General features: G+C 43.6%; 2 protein-coding genes across 2 annotated transcripts; one reads left to right on the top strand and one right to left on the bottom strand.

The window, feature by feature from the left end:
* Positions 1 to 123: 123 nt before the first annotated feature.
* Positions 124 to 14,179, top strand: LOC120415350 (eIF-2-alpha kinase GCN2). Its single transcript, XM_039576839.2, has 4 exons — positions 124 to 2,392; positions 11,425 to 11,639; positions 11,698 to 13,132; positions 13,192 to 14,179. Exons 1-4 carry the CDS (start codon positions 294 to 296, stop codon positions 14,081 to 14,083), a joined length of 4,641 nt encoding a protein of 1,546 aa, XP_039432773.1. The 5' UTR covers positions 124 to 293; the 3' UTR covers positions 14,084 to 14,179.
* A 1,750-nt stretch (positions 14,180 to 15,929) lies between these two features.
* On the bottom strand, positions 15,930 to 18,772 carry LOC120415394 (pre-mRNA-splicing factor syf1 homolog). The gene is made up of 2 exons (XM_039576920.2): positions 18,588 to 18,772; positions 15,930 to 18,521 (listed from the first exon to the last, which is right to left on the bottom strand). Exons 1-2 carry the CDS (start codon positions 18,627 to 18,629, stop codon positions 15,975 to 15,977), a joined length of 2,589 nt encoding a protein of 862 aa, XP_039432854.1. The 5' UTR covers positions 18,630 to 18,772; the 3' UTR covers positions 15,930 to 15,974.
* Between the last annotated feature and the right edge of the window lie 2,518 nt (positions 18,773 to 21,290).

Here is a 21,290-nt window from a genome sequence, read left to right as displayed (position 1 = left end):
GGAAGAGTAGAAATCTGCAATTTCCGTACGCAGCCAGCTGTGGTTGGTGCTACCGGGCGGCAGTTTGCGCAACAAAACGAAACCGCGAAAACGTGCAACGTAAACAAAAAGAAATTCCGTTTGACGTCGTTTGTTTTGCTCATTAAAATTCAGTTCCTCGTTCCCCCGAAAATAACAACTTCTACGCACTTTGTCTGGTGCAATATTTTGGCAACAGCCGGTCATACAAACGCGTCGTGTCCAGAATGTCCCGGTTTTAGGCGGCGCAAGCTGCTCGCGTGTTCTCCGCCGGGATGGCCCTCAACACATCTGGCAGCAAGAAGGAAACCTTTCGCGAACGCCAGGAAACCGAACTTGAAGTGCTGCTGTCGATCTACGAGAGCCAGGTCGAGGATTTGCGACCACCGGGAGGTAAATGGACCGAGGTTCGGTTGAAGTTGACGCCCCAGAAGGGTTCGGCGAAGGAGGTTTACGCGCGGTGTGATTTGAAAGTTACTTGCAATAAGAACTATCCGAAATATCCACCGAAGATTGAGTTGGAGAACACGAAGGGACTGTCGGACCAGCTGGTTAAGGAATTGCTTGGGGAGCTGCAGAAGCAAGCGGATGAGCGGAAGGGTGAGGTGATGATCTACGAGCTGGCCGGGACGGTCGAAGCGTTTCTGCACCAGCACAATGTTCCACCGAAGGGTAGCTTCTACGATGAGATGTTGGCCACCAAGCAGCAAAAGGAGTTGCACTTGCAGAACACCAAGAAGGCGGAGGAAGATCAGCGCCGGCAGGTCGTCCAGGACGAGCTGCAGAAGCGCAAGAAGGAGCTGGAACGCGTCCGGCGTGAGTCCAAGCAAAGTATTAGCGAGGCCAGTCCCATGCATCGGAACACCAGTTCGTCGGAGAACAGCGCCGGGGATGGGTTTTACAACTTTTGCACCGAACATCGGCGCAGTGAGACGCTGTTTTTGCGAGGAGGTCGAAGGGTTTTGAAGGGCGCCTGTTTGGGTCATTCCCAGCGAGGTTGTATTGCGTATGCCGGGATCGACGACCAAACCGGGCAGCTGTTGTACGTAACGGAGTGGAACGTTGATTTGAACGACGGGAAGACTCCTTGTGGAAGGTTGGTGGACGAGGTTGTCGCGGACATCGAGAAACAGGTGGCTTGTTTGGCCACTCTAAAACATAAAAACCTTATTCCTTACGAAGGAGTCCTCTGCAACGTTGGCAAGAGCAGGCTGGATATCTACCTGGTACAGGACTTCATCCTTGGAACCAGTCTCTTCACAATCTCCGGAACGCTCGGGTGGTCCGCCGAAGGTGCCAGCAAGGTCGCCAAAGGAGTCCTCGAAGCATTGATCTACCTTCACAACAACGGAGTGTCCCACGACAACCTGTCCGACTCCACCGTGTTCATGGACAACTCCGGTTGCATCCGCGTCGCCGACTTCAAACTCATCCCGTACATCCAAGAAATCAGCAGCGGTCAGCAAGGCGTCCGCGGCGATCTCCCCGCCCTGGGAACCCTCGTCGAATCCCTCTTCAACGCCCACTCCGAAATGAAGGACTTTATCGATCGCTGCAAGTCCGAGCGAACAATCTCGGCCTCAGACCTGCTAGAACACCCCTTTCTCCGGCCAACCCTCTTCCAAGTCATCCCACAAAAGCTCAACAAACCAACCCGCGATCACAAACCAACCGATCAACCCCCAACCGACCGCTCCCACCAATCCCTCATCCCCGCCTTCATGAACACCTCCCTCTCAACGGAGAAATCCCGCCTGCAAACCGAGTTCGAAGTCATGTCCTTCATCGGCAAGGGCGCCTACGGAGACGTCCTCAAAGTGCGCAACATCCTGGACAACCGCCAATACGCCATCAAACGCATCCTCCTCCCAGCCCGCAGCAAACAGTTCTACAAAAAGATGACCCGCGAGGTAGAGCTCCTCTCCCGACTGAACCACGAAAACGTCGTCCGCTACTACAACAGCTGGGTCGAGGCCGTCAGTCCGGGCGATGAAAAGTACCAGGGCGGCGAGTCCAGCTGCGATTGGTCGCTGAGCGCGGGAAGTGTCGCTGGCCGGCGGAAGGTCCCGACCGCTGCCAAGGTGGCGAAAAAAACTAGCGAAAAGAACTCCGACTGGGTGCTGGACTGCATGGGGATTGATACGAGCAGCGATGAGGACGACGACGACGACGATGATGATGATGACGAGGACGATAGCTGCTCGGACGGGATTGAGTTTGTCAACTCGGATGGGGAGGTCGCGACGTACGCGAGCTTCAGCGAGGGCGTGGAGAATGAAAAGGGGAAGAATGGAGGGGTGGCGGTGGCGAACGTCAATCCGGAGATGTTGTACATGTACATTCAGATGGAGTTTTGTGAGAAGAGCACGTTGAGGTAGGTCGTTTGGAATTGAAACAATCGATTTCTAAATATTCGTGGTTTTTATTGCATGCGATCGTTATACTCAGGTAGTTATTTCTCGATTTCTCGCTTGAACTATTATGATCGTAATTTTTCGATCTCGCTGGTCGAACGACAGATAATCGAAAAAATCGATATGGGACCATCCACAAACCACGTGGACACTTTTTTGGAAATCTCAACCCCCCCCCCCCCCCCCCCTCGTGGACAATTGTCCATACAAAAAAGTTCAAGATGGTATGTCAGAGACATAACCGAAAGACATAGGACCAAACAATTTGAATGTGTTGTTGGATTGCTAGTGAAATCTGGAATAAGATTATTTTATTTTGTTTCATAGATTTGTCGGCAAAATTGTCATAAATGTTCTCCCAAGGTGAACCTTCCATGAGGGCACCGGCAACTCCAGGTTGTGGCCACTACGGTCGAAATGTCAATTTGCATGTTCAGTATCAAAAACCATGAATTTTGATACCCATATTGCCACAACTCATATGGTTCTGTAAAAGACCCTCTGGGCCCCGGGGGAACCTGCTTTGAGATCACCGGCCACTCAAGGTTGTGGCCACTACTGTCGGAATGTAAATTTTCATGTTCAGTATCAAAAACCATGAATTTTGATACCCATATTGCCACAACTCATATGGTTCTGTAAAAGACCCTCTGGGCCCCGGGGGAACCTGCTTTGAGATCACCGGCCACTCAAGGTTGTGGCCACTACTGTCGGAATGTAAATTTTCATGTTCAGTATCAAAAACCATGAATTTTGATACCCATATTGCCACAACTCGTATGGTTCTGTAAATGTCCCCCCAGGCCCCGGGGGAACCTTCTTTGAGGGCACCGGCCACTCCATGTTGTGGCCACTACTATGTCCCGCCAGTGTGGATCAATCGGACCGCGCACTGGACTCACAATCCTGAGGGCGCTGGTTCGAATCCCGCGGCGGGCGCTCTAAAAATTCTTTGTGTAAATATGGGTATTCGGCGCCGTCGCTCCGTGTCATACTTTCATACACTTAGGAGCCCAGGGCGGTGAAGTCCTTCACGCAGAAAAATCTGATTGTGAGCTTGGCAAAATGTTGGGTACAGCTGCTAAACACGATTATCGTCTCAAAGCCAGCAAACATGTTTGCCAAATTCAACCAAACATGTTTGTGGTTTCAACAAACATGTTTGTCATTGCCACGGCCTGACATGTTTGTAAATACCGTAAAACGGGGTGACTTTGATAGCCGGGGTGACTTTGATAGGTTTGCGATTTTTCCGCAAAACGAAGAGTACAATTAAAATACGAAAGGAATGGTTCAGAAACATACTGACCGCGGTAGAGAAGTGTTCAAAGTACCTCATGAAGAATTTTTCATAAATTTTTGAAAAGTTTATAAAGTTAGTTAACTATAGTTAAGAAAATGTGGATATAAGTCATTATTTTAAACTTCTCAAAGTGTCATGATTTTCTCAATGAACATGATTTTTAATCGGAAAATGGAATGCATTTTCGAATTCTCTGGACAATTTTCCACTAGGAGAAGGTTAAATAAGTTTGTTAATAATAAAAAATATGTGTTTTTGAAACACAATTAAAAAAAATCTCCAAATTTATAGGCAAATTCAGTTGAACAAATTTCATGTAAAATGTGAAAACTTGTGATTCGTGCTTCGAATTCAGTATAAAATGCAATATAAATCGATAATTTTATAAACAAAACTATTTTTAACAAATTTCAGGCAAAATTCCGACTTTTTAACAATTTTACCTAAAATTTATATGTATTTTGTTAAAAAGCTTATAAACTTAGTTAACTTAATATAAGCATTGATTTTTTTTCTTACAAACTATATCAGCTACTTTAGTGATGGTACATTTAACGTACAAATAAAGTTTGAACATCTTAAAAATGATTTTAACAAGAAAAACTATGACTATCAAAGTCACCCCGGAATTAAAACCAAGAATTTTTAACGTAACTATTTTTCTAAACACTATTGAAAAAACTTTTTTTCCAAAATAGTGCATGGACTTTGTGTGGCCTACCCCAGTACATGTTTTAAAAATAACAATCTTGAGAAAAACCTTACCTGTTGGAAAATATTCTAAAAACAAATTGAAATCCTATCAAAGTCACCCCGGTTTACGGTACAATAAACATTTGGGATGATTTAACAAACGTGATTGTTGATTCAAAGATCATTTTTATGAAAATAAAAAAAAAACCGGGGTAGGCTTTTCTTCTTTTTCTTCGTTTTTTTATATAAGCAAAAGCTAGGTTCTTTTCATAACATTTATTTCCACATTTTCTACTCATATATATGCAACACACTATGGAGAGTTCCAGCTACACTTATTCGACAATCATTTTCGCTGAACACCAAATAGAAACTTCAGCTGCTGGAGACATGGAGAAAGTTATCTGAAAATGAAACATCTGAAGAATCAAACTCCTCAAGAAAATAAAACAACATAGCTTTTACCTGATTATACCTGCACAAAAATCGAACGAACAATGACTGGAAAAGGAAAATATTAGGTTTTATTTATAAACAAACTGATAACTAATTACCCAGATACTCTCCTCTTCAATAAAAATCTCCAGGATTCCACTTTTTACACTTCGGCCATCTTGATGTTGAGGTTGGAGTAAAAGCACACACTGTTAATTTTCCTTACACGTTTAAAAGAGTTTAGTTTTAAACAACAAACTTGTTTGTCAAACCGGCAAAATGTTAGTAGAACCGAGAAACGGTGATTATTAAAATATTAAAATGTGTTTGTGGTGCCTATAAACCGTGATAGTTGTTTATAATAAACTGTTTTGTTCATTCAAACTTACACGATTTTTGTGCGTGTTGTAGATAAAAGGAAGACACTAGTGGTTGGTACTAGCAATGGTGGCCGACAGCTATAAAGTCAACTTCGTTTCTTCTTATGGTTCTGTAAAAGTTCCCCCTGGCCCCGGGGGAACCTGCTTTGAGATCACCGGCCACTCCAGGTTGTGGACACTACTGTCGAAATAGCCATTATTATGTTCAGTATCAAAAACCATGAATTTTGATATCCATATTGCCACAACTCGGATGGTTCTGTAAATGTCCCCCAGGCCCCGGGGGAACCTACTTCGAGGGCACCGGCCACTCCAGGTTGTTGCTACTACTGTCGAAATGGCCATTATTATGTTCAGTATCAAAAACCATGAATTTTGATACCCATATTGCCACAACTAGTCTGTAAATGTCCCCCCAGGCCCCGGGGGAACCTTCTTTGAGGGTACCGGCCACTCCAGGTTGTGGCCAATACTGTCGAAATGGCCATTTTTATGTTCAGTATCAAAAACCATGAATTTTGATACCCATATTGCCACAACTCGTATGGTTCTGTAAATGTCCCCCCGGGCCCCGAGGGAACCTTCTTTGAGGGCACCGGCCACTCCAGGTTGTTGCTACTACTGTCGAAATGGCCATTATTATGTTCAGTATCAAAAACCATGAATTTTGATATCCATATTGCCACAACTCGTATGTTTCTGTAAATGTCCCCCCAGGCCCCGGGGGAACCTTCTTTGAGGGTACCGGCCACTCCAGGTTGTGGCCAACACTGTCGAAATGGCCATTTTTATGTTCAGTATCAAAAACCATGAATTTTGATACCCATATTGCCACAACTCGTATGGTTCTGTAAATGTCCCCCCGGGCCCCGAGGGAACCTTCTTTGAGGGCACCGGCCACTCCAGGTTGTTGCTACTACTGTCGAAATGGCCATTATTATGTTCAGTATCAAAAACCATGAATTTTGATACCCATATTGCCACAACTAGTATGGTTCTGTAAATGTCCCCCCAGGCCCCGGGGGAACCTTCTTTGAGGGTACCGGCCACTCCAGGTTGTGGCCAATACTGTCGAAATGGCCATTTTTATGTTCAGTATCAAAAACCATGAACTTTGATACCCATATTGCCACAACTAGTATGGTTCTGTAAATGTCCCCCCAGGCCCCGTGGGAACCTACTTCGAGGCCACTCCAGGTTTTTTCCACCACCAATTCGACATTTTTCATGAGAACCGCCGCATTTTAGCGACTTCCACGCCGTCCGCTTCGCTCGAATTTCCTCCTTCTGCTGCCGGTGGTTCTTCCTTCTGGTTGCTGGTCCTCTTCTTCTATTGGCCGCTGCTGCTGCTGCTCCGTGCCGGCCCGACGTGCACAGTTCGAGTGCTCGTTCCAAAGTGACTTGCTTTTGCGAAATTTTCTGCTTAAATAGCGGCAGAGCCGGAGAACGGCACAAAAGGGGCGCGGTCTCGAATGCATACGCTCGCTCTGATTGGTCATCTGTCCGTTTTGTACTGAAAAATTACTCATTTTGATTGCATGTTTTAAGTGCTTTAACTATGTTTAGTCAAACTATCTATGTAGTTAAACAATAGCTGAAGTCTTCCTCTTTCGATTGGTGGTCCAACCGTCTGTATTGATTCACAGGGAAAAAAGATATAAGTGTTCAAAATGTCCCCTTTTTTAACGCTTAAAAGTGACGCTTTGGATCGAATTTCTGAACTGGCCCCCCAATATAGTAAGTAGAGACATAGTCCTATGTCAAAAAAATCTTTTTTGTATGGATCGTGGACAATCGCCATACCCCCCCCCCCCCCCTTAAGTGTCCACGTGGTTTATGGATGGTCTCTATGTATTCGGAATGTTTTCAAAAATTCTAAAACTCCAAAACATTCAAAGATCCCAAATTTCCAATGTTGGTAATCGAACCAAAGAAAAAAGAATAACAATTTTAAATAGTTCAGAAACACAAACATTGAATAATCTAAACATATTGAAAAATTTAAATTTAAAAAAAAAAAAAACTTTACGCAATCAGAAATTTATTAATTGGAAAATGTATTGTTTTAAATCTCAAAATTATTTTCAAAAAATCATATAAATCGAAAAAAAAAATCTTCATTGAATCTTTTTTAAATTATCAAAAATTTAAAAAAAAAGTCTAAACTTATAAAAACTTTAAAAACGGTCCAGATTTGATTACCTGAAAGTCTTGAAAAAAAATTTGGATAATCGAATGTTTAGACAATAGAAAAACCATTTTTATGTCTTTTATTTTCATGACTTAGAAATTTCAAATCCATGATGGCGACCAAATGGCGGTGATGTAATATTGAGAAAATGCATTTGATGATTTTATAGACCATTCAAATTTGACTCAAATGTGGTCACAGAACTCAAATTTGGCAAGAAATAGAAAAAAATGTTCTTTTCATGATGAACTGCAGATAAACAAATCTTCTTATCGAATTTGAACTATGTTTCTATGTTTTAAAAATTAAAAAAAAAAACTAAAAATGATTTAGATGAAAATTTTTTTTAAATTTTTTATTAAAAATTTTAAATTTAGAAAGAAATGATAGTTTCTAAAATATTTTTTTAAATTTTAATTTTAGCAAAATCCAAATTTTAGTTTGTTTTAAATTTAAAGATTTTAAAACATCTGAAAATTTATAAAAAACAAGCCTTACCCGAAAAACTTCGTCTTTTTCTTTTTTCGTTTGTTGACGTTTTAAGCTTTTTCCTTATTCAGCCTCCTATGATCAAAATTTGATTTTACGCAACTTTTTCATACAATATGCAGATTTCCCGGAATCGGTTCCAGATCGGTTTTTTCCATTTTTCATTGATTTTTGGTATTTGTATTTTTAGATTTTTTTTTATTTTTTTTTATTTTGTCGGACGTGACATTTTTTAAAATTTATTTAAATAATTTGAGAATTGAAAGTTATTTTTTAAATCCAAAGGTTCAAGTTTTTTTTATTTTTATTTTTTTAATTCATTTGATTTTTTTGTAAACAATAAAAAAATAATTAAGAATAAAAAAATAATAAAAAATTAATAACCAATTCAAAATTCGGGAAAAACGATAATCTCATAAACATTTATGTTAAGAATTTAATTTAATTTTTTTTTCCGAAATACAAAGTTTTTGAAACATCTCAAAATTAAAAAAAAAAAAAACAAAATATTAAAAACAATTTCAACATGTATACTAGGGTGGTCCAAATCCGGACTTTTTTGGGGCTACCCCCTGAAATCAAAGATTGACCCATCACTAGGCTAAATTCCAAATTTGAGCTCATTCTGACCACGGAAACCCCTCCCTCCAATCGCTTAAAGTTTGTATGGGAAAAATCGTCAAAATGTATGGAGAAAAGCAACTGTTTTACTTTTTTACCTGTGGAAGGCGCCATAATTATCCGATTCTCACCATTTCTCAAATGTAGAACCTTCATTAAATTTAGAACAACTTTCCCGAAGACACAATATTTTTAGGATTTTTTCCCGCAAAGTTATTAGCGCCCAAAACTGGCCATTTTTGCGCGGCCAGCTGTAAGGGGCTACCTAACAACGATGTTTATTTCCAATTCGTACACGCACGTGCTCTCTCTCAGGTTCAAACTCTCTCACTAGCTTGCTCGCCTGCCTGCCTGCCTGTTTACCTACAAGCGCGCGCTGTTTCTCTGCTTGGACTTTTGTCGTCGTCGTCGTTTTCGTTTGCTATCCGCTGCGCTGCGTTTCTGGCATGTTTATTATAATTTTCAACCAAAATAGCAGGATTGTTTTGAGATATATTTAGCATATAATTTCTTAAATTATGTCAAAAATAAAAAAAACTGCGCTGAAAAAAAATGAAAAGACAGCTTAGGCTTAATTAAAAAAATACAGCAAATGTCATGAGAACAGGGTTTGTTTGTTTTTCCAAGCACTACACGCAGTTTTTCGTATATGCTAAAGAAACATGATAATGATTCAATTATTTGAAAAAAATCTTCAGGTAATACAAATGTTGTTCCTTTAGGTAGTTTGCTTTAACAAAAATATACTTTAGTACAAATCAGAACAAATCAAGGCAATTTTAAAATTATTGCTGCAAATTTTCATTCATACTCTCTAAAAATATTTTTTTATTCTTTCTGGAAATTTCTTTCTGTGTTCCTAGACCACCTGCAACAAATATTGCAACTGTTTATCATTTTTTGTCAGTTTACCTGTAAATTTTTCGTTTCAGGAAACATCTCTTTCTGCACAATCGTTAACAACCTTCAGATCTTGCAGTTGCGGCCTTCCTTTAAGATACTCTTTTGGATTCAGTTTTTAAAAAAATCTAAAGAAAATTCCTTCCTTTTTTATCTAAAAAATACTTCATGGTATTTCTTGTAACAAAAGCAGATAAATTAAAATCCAAAACGTTTGCAATTAGGTTTGGATCAGAACAGATGACGATTCATGGATGAACTAATTCATCAAATTTGTATTCTCTATCACACGCTCTTATAATATGATATCTATTCTGGTGTTTTTTTCGTTTTGTTGTTCACATATTACATTTGATTTTATATCTCAATACAAACCGACTATTTTTGTTGAAAATTATAATAAACATGCCAGGAACGCAGCGCAGCGGACGGCAAACGAAAACGACGACGACGACAAAAGTTCAAGCAGAGAAACTGCGCGCGTGCTTGTAAGTAAACAGGCAGGCAGGCGAGCAGCTCGTGAGAGAGTGAACCTGAGAGAGAGCACGTGCGTGTACGAATTGGAAATAAACATCGTTGTTAGGTAGCCCCTTACAGCTGGCCGCGCAAAAATGGTCAGTTTTGGGCGCTAATAACTTCGCGGGAAAAAATCCAAAAAATATTGTGTCTTCGGGAAAGTTGTTCTAAATTTAATGAAGGTTCTACATTTGAGAAATGGTGAGAATCGGATAATTATGGCGCCTTCCACAGGTAAAAAAGTAAAACAGTTGCTTTTCTCCATACATTTTGACGATTTTTCCCATACAAACTTTAAGCGATTGGAGGGAGGGGTTCCCGTGGTCAGAATGAGCTCAAATTTGGAATTTAGCCTAGTGATGGGTCAATCTTTGATTTCAGGGGGTAGCCCCAAAAAAGTCCGGATTTGGACCACCCTAATGTATACCCATTTTAATCACACTAAGCCGTTCGACCAATTCTCATCACTTTTGCCGTTTTCCTCTATTAAATCAACATTTTCAGTTGTATCAACAATGAAGAGTAGTTTGCTCACTTTAATTTGAGCTATTTATTACTTTGTAACAATCAAAAACACTTTATTTAAGCTGTAATTAATGATCAAAGTGCTGATAGGCCGATAATAGAAATAGGCTGAGAAAGGGTATAGTTCCCCTATATGAATAAATAATTTTATTTTTTTAAAGTTTACTTTTTCAGTTTTTTTTTTCAAATTTTCTAATTTTTTTTATTTTTATAATTTTTTTTATTTTCGGTTTTTAATTTTTCTTAAAATATTTTTGAGATTTCAAAAGTATTTTTTAAATTAATATTTAAATTTTTTGTAACTTTATTTTGTTATTTTAAGCTTTACATTTTCTAAAACTTTTAATTTTATTCAAGTTGATGAAATTTTAGAAAAAAGTTCTGGATCAACATTTGAAAAGGGCGCATAAGCATTTTGACAGTTGCAATTATTTTGCAATTTCTCAGGCAATAGGCAACTATTTTACAGCTATTGCTTTTCATTTTGAATTTTGAGAAAAAGTTACTTGAGAATAGCAAAATAGTTCAAACTGTCAAATTATTTATCCGCCATTTTTTAGTGTTGCTCTGGAGTTGAGTCTTTGTTTATACTTCGACATTGGTCCACATTTTCGCTTCTTTTTAATTTTTCGAAATTTTTAATTTTTTGTTATTTTTGGAATTTGTAAAATTTTAGAAATTGTGGTAGTTTCAAAGTTTTTATATTCTTAATTTTCTTTTAAGTTTTTAAAGATATTTAAAGCTTAAAATTATGTTTAAACTATTTTTTTTGTAGTTATAAATGTTTTAAAAAATTTATTGAATTTTTAAACCAATGATTTTTTTTATTTTTTTTTGCAATTTCTGAATTTTGTTTTTTAAGAATGCTGGATAAGGAGACTAATTGATCGTAAGTCGAGAAAACTCGATGCAATAATCACCACGATTGTAATTTTCCAGAACCGCCATCGATTCCAACCTGCACCAGGACGTGGACCGCGTTTGGCGTCTGTTCCGGGAGATTGCCGAGGGCCTCAGCCACATCCACCAGCAGGGCATGATCCACAGGGATCTGAAGCCGGTCAACATTTTCCTCGACTCGCGCGATCAAGTCAAGATCGGCGACTTTGGGCTTGCCACGACCAGTATTTTGGCGCTGCAGAATCAGCAGCAAGGTTGGATTGGTTTTTGGAGTTGATTGGTTGAAGTTCTAAATTTGAGTATTTATTGTAGAACACGTTGCGCAGCAGCCGAAATCGCTGGATATGGGCAACTCGCTGACCGGGAAGGTTGGGACGGCTTTATACGTTGCGCCGGAATTGACCGGGAATGCCTCCAAGTCAACTTACAACCAAAAGGTTGACCTTTACTCGCTAGGAATTATACTGTTTGAGATGAGTTCAACGCCGCTGGCGACCGGCATGGAGCGGGTCAAAACGCTGATGGATCTAAGGTCTTCTTCTATTCAATTTCCCGACCACATGATGACCGAGAACAAATATTCGCAGCAGTTGCAGGTCATCCGTTGGCTGCTGAACCACGACCCCAGCAAACGACCGTCCGCGGAGGAGCTTCTCTCGTCGGAACTTGTTCCCCCAACGCGTCTCGAAGCCGGCGAGATCCAGGACATTGTACGGCACGTCATGTCCAACCCCCAATCCAGGCACTACAAACACCTGATCGCGCGCTGCTTCGCCCAGGAAAGCGACACGATCTGCGAGCTGAGCTACCATCTGGACATGGTGCCGATCATTCCGCGCTTCGACTTTATCAAGGCGAAAATTATCGACCTGTTCCGGAAGCATGGTGCGATCGAGGTCGTAACGCCACTGCTGACGCCTTGCACGCGCACGTCAACGCGCGAAAACTCGGTCAAACTCATGACCCACTCGGGCAGTATTGTTTCGCTTCCGGAGGATCTCCGGTTACCGTTTCTGCGTCACGTGGCGTTGAATGGGGTGCGGTTTATACGGCGGTACTCGATTGGGCGAGTCTATCGCGAGAAGAAGGTCTTCAACTTCCACCCCAAACAGGTGTACGAATGTGCGTTTGATATTGTGACACCTTGCCGGGGCAACATGGTCGTGGACGCCGAGCTGATCGCCATTGCGAACGATATCCTACGCGAACTGAACCTGCTCGATCAGAAACGTAACGTATACTTCCGGTTGAACCACACCAGCTTGCTAAAGTCCATCCTACTCTACTGCAACGTCCCGCTCGACAAATACAAGGAACTCTTCGAGATCGTGCTGGAATATCTGGAGAACAAAATCTCCAAGTTCCAGCTCGTCGGATCGGTAAACAGCCAAATCTCCCAACCCGGCGTCAAGATCAACACCGGCTACCTCTGCGACATCCTCCAGATTCCGGAGATTTCCCTAGAACAACTCAAAGGTACACTGAAAGAACTCTTCAAAGGTCGCGGCGAGGCGGCCATGCTCGCCAAAATGGCCCAACGCGACCTGGAATCGGTGGTATCGCTGGCCCAGGGCATGGGCGTTCAGTGCCCGATGATGGTCTGCCCGGGGCTGCCGATCAACTACGAACGGGCCAAGGGCGGTGGACTGGTGTGGCAGCTGCTCGGCGAGCTCAAACCCAAGAAACGCAACCCGATCACGACGATCGCCGTGGGTGGACGGTACGACGCGAAGCTGGTTGATTTTCAGTAAGTGTTGGTGATCTTGGTTTCAGTTTTTGCTCAACTAATTACGATTCTTCTCGCAGGAAATCCGGTATCGAAAACGGCCTTCAAGTGCCCAAAGTCGAGCTCAGCGGCGCTGGATTCAGCTTCCACCTGGACAAACTCGTGCACGCCATTGGTTCCATCCGCGGCTGCGACCCAATCGAGGTCATGATCTACATTATCGGCTCACGACCCCCAACCAAGGAGGTCGTCTCCATCCTCCGTCCCCTCTGGTCGCACGGCATCAAAACCGGCATCCTTGAAGGCGTGATTTCGGTAGAAGATTCCGCCAAGGAGGTCGGCGCCAATCTGGTGGTCATGCTCGGCGAAGGTGGTGAACTCCGCGTCCGCACCTGGGACCACGATCGCTTCCAGGAACGCCACGTAACCCGTCCCGAGCTCATCAGCTACATCCTGAAAACCCTCCGACCGGAATGCTCACCAACGGATTGCAGCTCCACGTCCCAGCCCAACACCTCGCTCACGACGGTTTCTTCGGTGAAGAACATTCCGTCGCTGGCCAGCCAGTCCCAGAGCAACGGAACCGCCTCGCTGGACATCATCTTCCTCACCTCGGAAAAGCCAAACATGAGCAAAAAGCGACGCTACGAGAACCAGGTCGAGCACAAGATCTCCCCCATTTTGTCAAAGTTCCAGCGCAAGGAGAAAATCTCGCTGATCATCGTAGACCTGCCGAGTGGGCCGCTGCGTGGCCTCGTTGGGCTGATTGATCCGGCCGAGTGTGGCAGCGAGCAGGGCTCGTCGTCGCCGAACTCGGTTGAGCTGCAGGCGTTGATCGATCGGTACCCGAAGTACAAACACAACATCATGCAAATCTACGACGAGATTGTGGACATTTTCGGGGAGAGTCGAACACTTCCGGTGGTGGGGGTGTACAGCGTGCTGGATTCGTTCTGCAGGTTGATACTTTAAAGCGGCTTTGAAGGCGAGGCAGCTGTTACGTACACTAGATTTATAGGAAAGAAACGCGCTTATTGTAAAAGTTTAAACAAATATTTTATATGTGTACGAAAGTCTTTTGTATAATGAAAGAATGACCTTGGTATAGTTCCAACCAGAACATCGTTTTAGCCGCCCCCTCGTCCAACATTTTTATCCTATCAAGGCGCACTTACAAATCCTGTGTAGAGTCCTTCTGTCTATCACTCAGTTTGCAGCTTCCATTTAGGGGTTTGAGATCATTTGCTTTTCCACACACATATGAGCACATAGGGTTAAAACCGCGTCCAGATTTGCTTTACTTTTGACCAAGCTTACGTCATATTCGGCCCTTAGTGATCCCATGCGAATGCGTACCGATAATCCTGATGGCAAGATGGCCTACCGTCATAACGTGATATTCCTCGCAGTACCATCGTGGGTCACTTCTACTCCAACGGCCGTTGCTGTACGAACTCCTTGCAGCGTCGTTTCAACTCATTGATGTGGCTTGTCTTCTTTGCATTCTCTGGAAGCTGGTTGTAAAGTTCAAATCTTTTTTATAATAGCGAGTTCTGCGTGCATGCCTTTTTCCAATTCTGCAATCTGAGATCGTCAGCTCCTCTAGTGTCATACTCACGGATATCTCTTTCGCATACCATGGCCATACGATGAACAAACACAAGGGTGTTGTACTCGATTCGTTGCTTTACCGACATCCACTGTAAACATTCGAGCATACTCCGTCGAGGCTTGAGTCGATCACACTTCAATAGTCAAAGTGAGGAGCGATGAGCGAATTGTACACCTGATTTTTTGTCTCTGCCGTCAAGTGGCGTTTGATCCTACACAGAACACCAAACTTCCGTGCTGCCATCCGAATGGTATAGTTAATATGTTCGTTGTAGTTCAATTTTTCGTCCAACATGACTTCTCCACCAATCTGGTCACACCGTCTGCAGTCGTCGGTTTGCCGTGTCGTCACCCCCATGCATTTCGTCTTCGCGATGTTCAGCTGCAGCTCCTTCCATTTCAAACAGTTCGTGAATCCGACTAGCTCTTCGTTCATGATGTCAATGCACTCATCAAAGCTGTCACCAATCACAAAAAAAAACTGTGTCAACGGTGAACAGATTCACCTGTCCTCTTTTCAGTGCACGTCTAATGTCTTTTATGTACAGTATGAACAGCAGTGGGACTAGTACTCTTCCTTGCGGTACTCCGAGCTTGACTGCTGTTTCTGATGACACCGCGCTGTTGTACCATTTTAGTTCCGTGCCTCGTATTCCGCTTACCTCACCAATTAGTTTCGTTCGGTCAATGGTTTCGAAGGCCCGCTTCAGATCCACGAAGACTGATAGAACAAGTCTTCCTTCTTGGATACACTGCTTCCGCTTCAATAGCAACAGGTTCAGCGCCGATTCACAGGAGTGATGTTTCCGAAAGCCAGATTGTTCCTTCAGCAGCACACCAGTACGATCTATGAACGCCATCAGTTATTCTTTCACCATTATCTCAATGACCTTTTCGTACAGCGGCAACATGTTGATAGGTCTGTTGTCCTTCGAATTCTTCGATTTAGGAATCTTTGGGATGGGAATCGCTTGTGAAATCTTTGCATGTATCTCCTCCACACTCTGTACAAAGAACTCGGTTAAAACAGGTGTCTTGTGATCAGTTAGCTTTTGAGTGGATTTGGTATTCGTCGAAAAGAGTTCGGTCATCTCTTTCAGCTTGCTCAACAGGGTTCGGGAGAGTACTTTGCATGCAGAGTTGAGGATTGAATGAATTAATTAGAAGTCGGGACGTCATCTTAACCAGAAACCAAAACTCAACACTGTATTGTTCACAATTTCTTCATTCTTAGCAGAATACTCAATCTACTTTACTCGTCCTCCTCCTCTTCGCGCCGCAAACTACCAAACACCTTGGCCGGAACCGCCTGCTTCTGAATGGGCATCTTCTTGCTAACGTCCTCCGCAGCTTCCCCACCCTCACCCTCGGCCCCTTCTTCCTCATCCTCTTCCTCCTCGTCATCCTCGTCGATGTCGATCTCGTCCGGGTTGACCACCTTGTCGGCGTTCTTCGACCCGCCCTGCGTCTCACCCCGCACAAACATAATGTTGCCGCCGCTCGCCCCAACGGCCGCGATCGCCCGGGCCGACGTTTCCGCTGCCTTCGCCTCCAGTGCGCGCATCGCATCCCTCGGTTCCGACGAGCCCGCTCCCGTCACCGCCGAGTTGATCAACGTCGCGGACATCATGTTGATTTGCGTGTTGTACGTGGCCTGGATCGATCGCTTGATGCGCAACATCTCGCGCATCGTGTCCTCGTTGCCGTGACGAATCTCGAACTCCTTCCACGTCTGCCAGAACTCGGCCGTAATGCGCGGGTCGCACATTTGCGAGCAGTGCGCGTAGATGGCGCGGGCCCGGTCGATTTCGCCGAGTTTCGTTTCCATCTCGGCGAACAGCATGCACATCTGGCGGGATTGCGCTTCCTGGAGGACCTCGATGGCCTTTTCGTAGATCTGGCGGGTGCGCGGGATTCCGTAGATTTCGGCGGCCTTTTTGATGTACAGGTTGAACATGGCGAACGTTTCGTCCTCCTTGACGGCGGTTGTTGCGCGCTCGTAGACGGCCATCGCGTGACGGGCCAGGCCGTGATCTTCCTCGAGTTTGGCGTACAAGAGGTACAGGTTTTTCGCCAGGTCTGGGGGACATCCGTCGAGGCATTGCTCGAAGAGATCGCGAGCACGTTCGAGCTTTTGGCCGCCGTAGCGTTTGAGGAATTTCGTGAGGTAGGTGTTCCAGATGTCGTACACGTTGGGCCACTTGAACAGGGAGATGCCCTTTTCGTACGCTTTGAACGCTTCTTCAAAGTAGTTGTGTTCTTCTAGGAAGAGCGCGTAGTTGATGATGATCTGGGGCGTGCAAATCTTCAGGTCGATAATGCGGTCGTAGACCTGCTTGCAGGTTTGGAACGTCCCGAAGGACTCTTCAAGATCCGCGTACATGGACCACAGCTTGAGTGACTTGTAAACGCGCATCTGAACCGTCTCCGTATCGTCGTGGTAGGCAACCTTCCGCTTGGGCATCGCCGTTGCGCGCTGCATGATCTTCAACGCTTCGTCGTAATTCTCCGCGCGGATTTCCATCTCGGACCACTCGCACCAAACGCTGGCCAGTTCGTCCACCTTCAAGTAGTCAACCTGGACGGCCTTTTCAAACACAATCCTCGCATCCGGAAGCTGTTTGTTCTTTTCGTAAAACTTGGCAAACTCAACCCACAGCGTGTACAGCTTGCCAACGGCCAGTTTTGGCTGAACCGTGTGCACCGCCTCCGTGTACGTGTTGATGATCTCGTGGGGCTTGCCCTCGAACAGCTCGATACGCTTGTGCCACTCGGCCACATTGTGCGGATTCTGCCTCAACAAGACACTGTTCAACAGCAGCAACCGACGCTCCATCAGATATTCAAAGCGAGACATCCGAAGCTCCACGTCGATTTCTTCGTCCTCAGTCGGGGTCGGATTCTTGGCCATCTCTTCCATCACTTTGCTCAAGCTCAGTTCCTCAAACTGGGCGTACGCGTCAAACACCTGGCTAAAGTCACGAACCGTCGTTACGGTCTGTATGGCCTCCTCGTAAATATCCCGCGCCCGATCAAACAACCCACTTCGAACGTAATAATCGGCCAACGAGTTCCACAGGTGGCCCAACTGGTCCGTGTAACGACGCAGACCTCCCCGAATAATCGCGTCCACGTTCAACGAGTGAACCTTGTCCGGATTCTTGGAAATCAACTCACACAGCTCGTTCCACAGCTGATGGTTCGACTTGCCGTGCTTCGACACAAAGTTCTCGTTGTCCACGATGCTGGCCAACTGCTGCGCCGCCTCGTCCAAATGTCCAATCGACACCAAAAACTCCACGTACTCCTCGGCGTCCTCCGGACAAAGCTTCAGATACCTTCGCCAAACTCGAACCGCCGTCTCCGGGATGTCAAACTTGCGCAAAAACTGCAAATACAGCGGCCACATCCGGTGGTGCTGCGTAATCGGCAGCGCCCTCAACGCCCTATCGAACAGCTGCCTGGTCCGCGTTATCCGGCACTGCCCCGTCATGAACGCACAGTAATCCATCCAAATCCGGGGCATCTTGTGCATAAACACCAGCGCCCGCTCGAACGCATTATTAACCTCCTCATACTCCGAATCCGTGATACACTTGCCCTTAACCTGCCGCCGCAGCGTCTTCAAATAGTTGTACCAAAGTTTGTACGACCCGGGCAGCTCCTTCAACGCTCGCTCAAACACCGTATTGATCACGAACTTGGGCGCATTGCGCTTGTGCTCGACGTACCGCATCCAGTGCTTGACCGAGTACGCGTTCCGGAGGATTTCCTCCTCGTACGGCAGGTCCTCTTCATTCTGTGGCGTTAAAAAACAACAACTTGTTAGAGAAAATTCGTAAACAGCGATTTAAGCGATACTTACGAAGAAGACATCCGCCAAATCAACGCCCGCAGATATCGGCATCGTGGCTCGGCTTGTTGCGACCAGTTTGAGGCAGGTTGGAACCGGAAAGCACGGGAAATTCGAGGGAAATATCACAATTTTGAGGAAAAACTTGCTAAACGTTTGTAAACAACCGGCGCGAAACGCGTTTGACTTCTTTTGACGTTTGGGTTTTGTTGATGTTGCCCCGCGAGGTAGTGGCTGGTAGCACCAGCCACTGCACTGTGGGGAGCGTTATTTAAATTTGGACAAAAACATATTTACACAACTCCCTAAAGATGATCGGAAGGAACCAGGAGGATGCTAAAGGCCGCCATGTTGGGTGGCAAATTACACAATAGTTAAGTTGAATGTTGCATGTGATAAAAGTACAACTTTGAATGAGGTCAACGGCCCGATGTGTGCTTAATAATCCAAACTTTAGTACTTTATTTTGCAAACAAATTGATAAAAATCACCTGAAAAACATACACTAACTTTAAAAGTTACATACTGGTAACATTTTTCATAAAATCAATAATTATTTTATAGCCCTTTTATGCCTGCAGTTTTTGTACTTTTTTTACAGTGCGCAGTTACTTTGTTTTGGTTCCGTAACGAACAGCTGTTCTTTTGTGCTGGCGCCGTAATTGACAGCTCCCTTTTGTTCTGGTGCCGAAGTTGACAGCTTGTGTTGGCTGCGTGTCACCACAGAGTAAGACAGAGTTCGCACTGCCTCTTGATTTTTGGTTCAACTTTGTGATACATCGCAGGTACATCGCACGCCTGCTACCAGCAAACCTTATGGAGCCAAAAAATTTAATGACATTTCTTCGGACTGGGCCGAGGACTGGGCACTCTGGGTTACTCTGTGGTGTCACCCCCTTGGAAGGAACGCATAGCTCCATATCTGGAGTTATTTTTAAAAGGTCCAATAAACCAATTTTTTAGTTTTTGCTTTTTAAGTGTTTTTTAATACCCCTGACTCAAGGCGGTTTCCAAAACACCCAAAAAGTAAAAACTGGAAATTTGGTTTATTGGACGTTTTAAAAAAAACTCCAGATATAATAAAGGTCAAGGAAAAGATCACGAAAGAATTATTTTATGCGATATCAAGCTGAAAAGAAACAGAAACAGAAAGTGGTCTTGGACGTTTCTTCGCGCGGTGCTTGTTTGCAATAAGTTTTGACAAAAAAAATGATTTCTAGAGTTTTTTTTAAAGGTCCTATAAACTATTGTATTAGGTTTATAGGACCTATTAAAAAGCTCTAGATTTGTTCATTTGCGACTGAAAATTTCAAACGTATCTCTATTTTTTTAAATTCCAAATTGTCGTATAATTTCGAATCTCAAAACACAGAATGAAGCTTAAATTTGTTATATTATTGTTCGCAATGATAGAGCTTATTTTGTTGTGTACAATGACACTTTAAATGACCGCACAAACACTATGATTTTGGGTCGCATCATCATCTTCTATTTTGAATCCTGACCAAACACCCTATCCTACCTGGGTGCAGAATAGTTCGACGCCAACATTTCAAAAAGCATCATGTACAAACCATGCGTTTTGAGAAAAACGCATTTGAATGTTGAGCATCCATTTTCAATTCCCATTTTAATATAAGAGCAAAATAAGATGTTCTAATGATAACAAACGATGAAAAACGTTACTTTTATTGATACTTGATCATCCAAATTCAATAAAACATTATTTCCGTAATTTTATTTGAGAAAAACAAACATAACTCCTTTTGAAATCACCAACGTCTATATCACCCTGCTGTCATTGAGGGGGGTGCTTTGTTATGATTCGTTTTTCTTCGCCGAATGTACATGGCGCTTTGTTCATGTTGCTTTTTTTTCGTCACGAGGTTCAAGTAGTCTTTTGTTTGACAGGTTGACAGGGCTATATAAACAGGGACTGCTGATGGCAGAGATTTTGTTTATGTTACTTTATTTAAAATCATGATTAAACAGACTTTACTGAAGTAACTTTTGCTCATTTTTGGTGGAGAGGTAGCTTATTAGGAGTACTTTAAGAATATGCAATAACCCAGAAAGTGTCAAGATGTACATGATGCCTTTTGAAATGTTACCGTCGAGTTGTCCGCAAAGCGGCCTCAATTTAGAACTGTCAAAGTGGAACCAATTTACTGTTTGGAAAATGATGCCATGAATTGGCAAGTATTGTAATCGATCTATAATTTATTTTGTCAGGAATAAAAAAGTCGAGGGCGTCGAGCTTTTGAGTCAGTCTTAAGAAAAGAGATGAAATCGAGATTGTCTTAATTTGTTTCTAACATTTCCATAAGCGCTATGTCCGAGGGGTGAGACACACCTAATCAATTATCGTATCACTAATCAACTAACGTAATTGTTGGTTGATTGGCTAATTGATTAGCGATTATTTGACATACTGTTCCCACCTCGCGTCTCCTGATCTTGGTATCTCGAGAGAAGTCATTTTGACAGATGAAGTTTCCGCATAAACAACAGTCAAGAGATCATTTTAAGGAAATTTTGTCGGAGATGGCTGCGGATGTGGAACCAGTACTTCGAGTTTCTGTGGATCAACCGGATGAGGTCATAAGACTGTTAGAGCGAAATCTTTTGGTAAGAGTGGCTTGAGCGCTGACGACGACCGCTTCCTTACGCGCCGAAGGAGGACAATCAGCCACGAACGGCGAATAGATCCAGCTG

This window comes from Culex pipiens, chromosome 2, assembly GCF_016801865.2.
Source record: "Culex pipiens pallens isolate TS chromosome 2, TS_CPP_V2, whole genome shotgun sequence".
NCBI lineage: Eukaryota > Metazoa > Arthropoda > Insecta > Diptera > Culicidae > Culex > Culex pipiens.
Note: the sequence above shows the minus strand (reverse complement) of the source record. Positions and strands in the feature narration are given on the sequence as shown.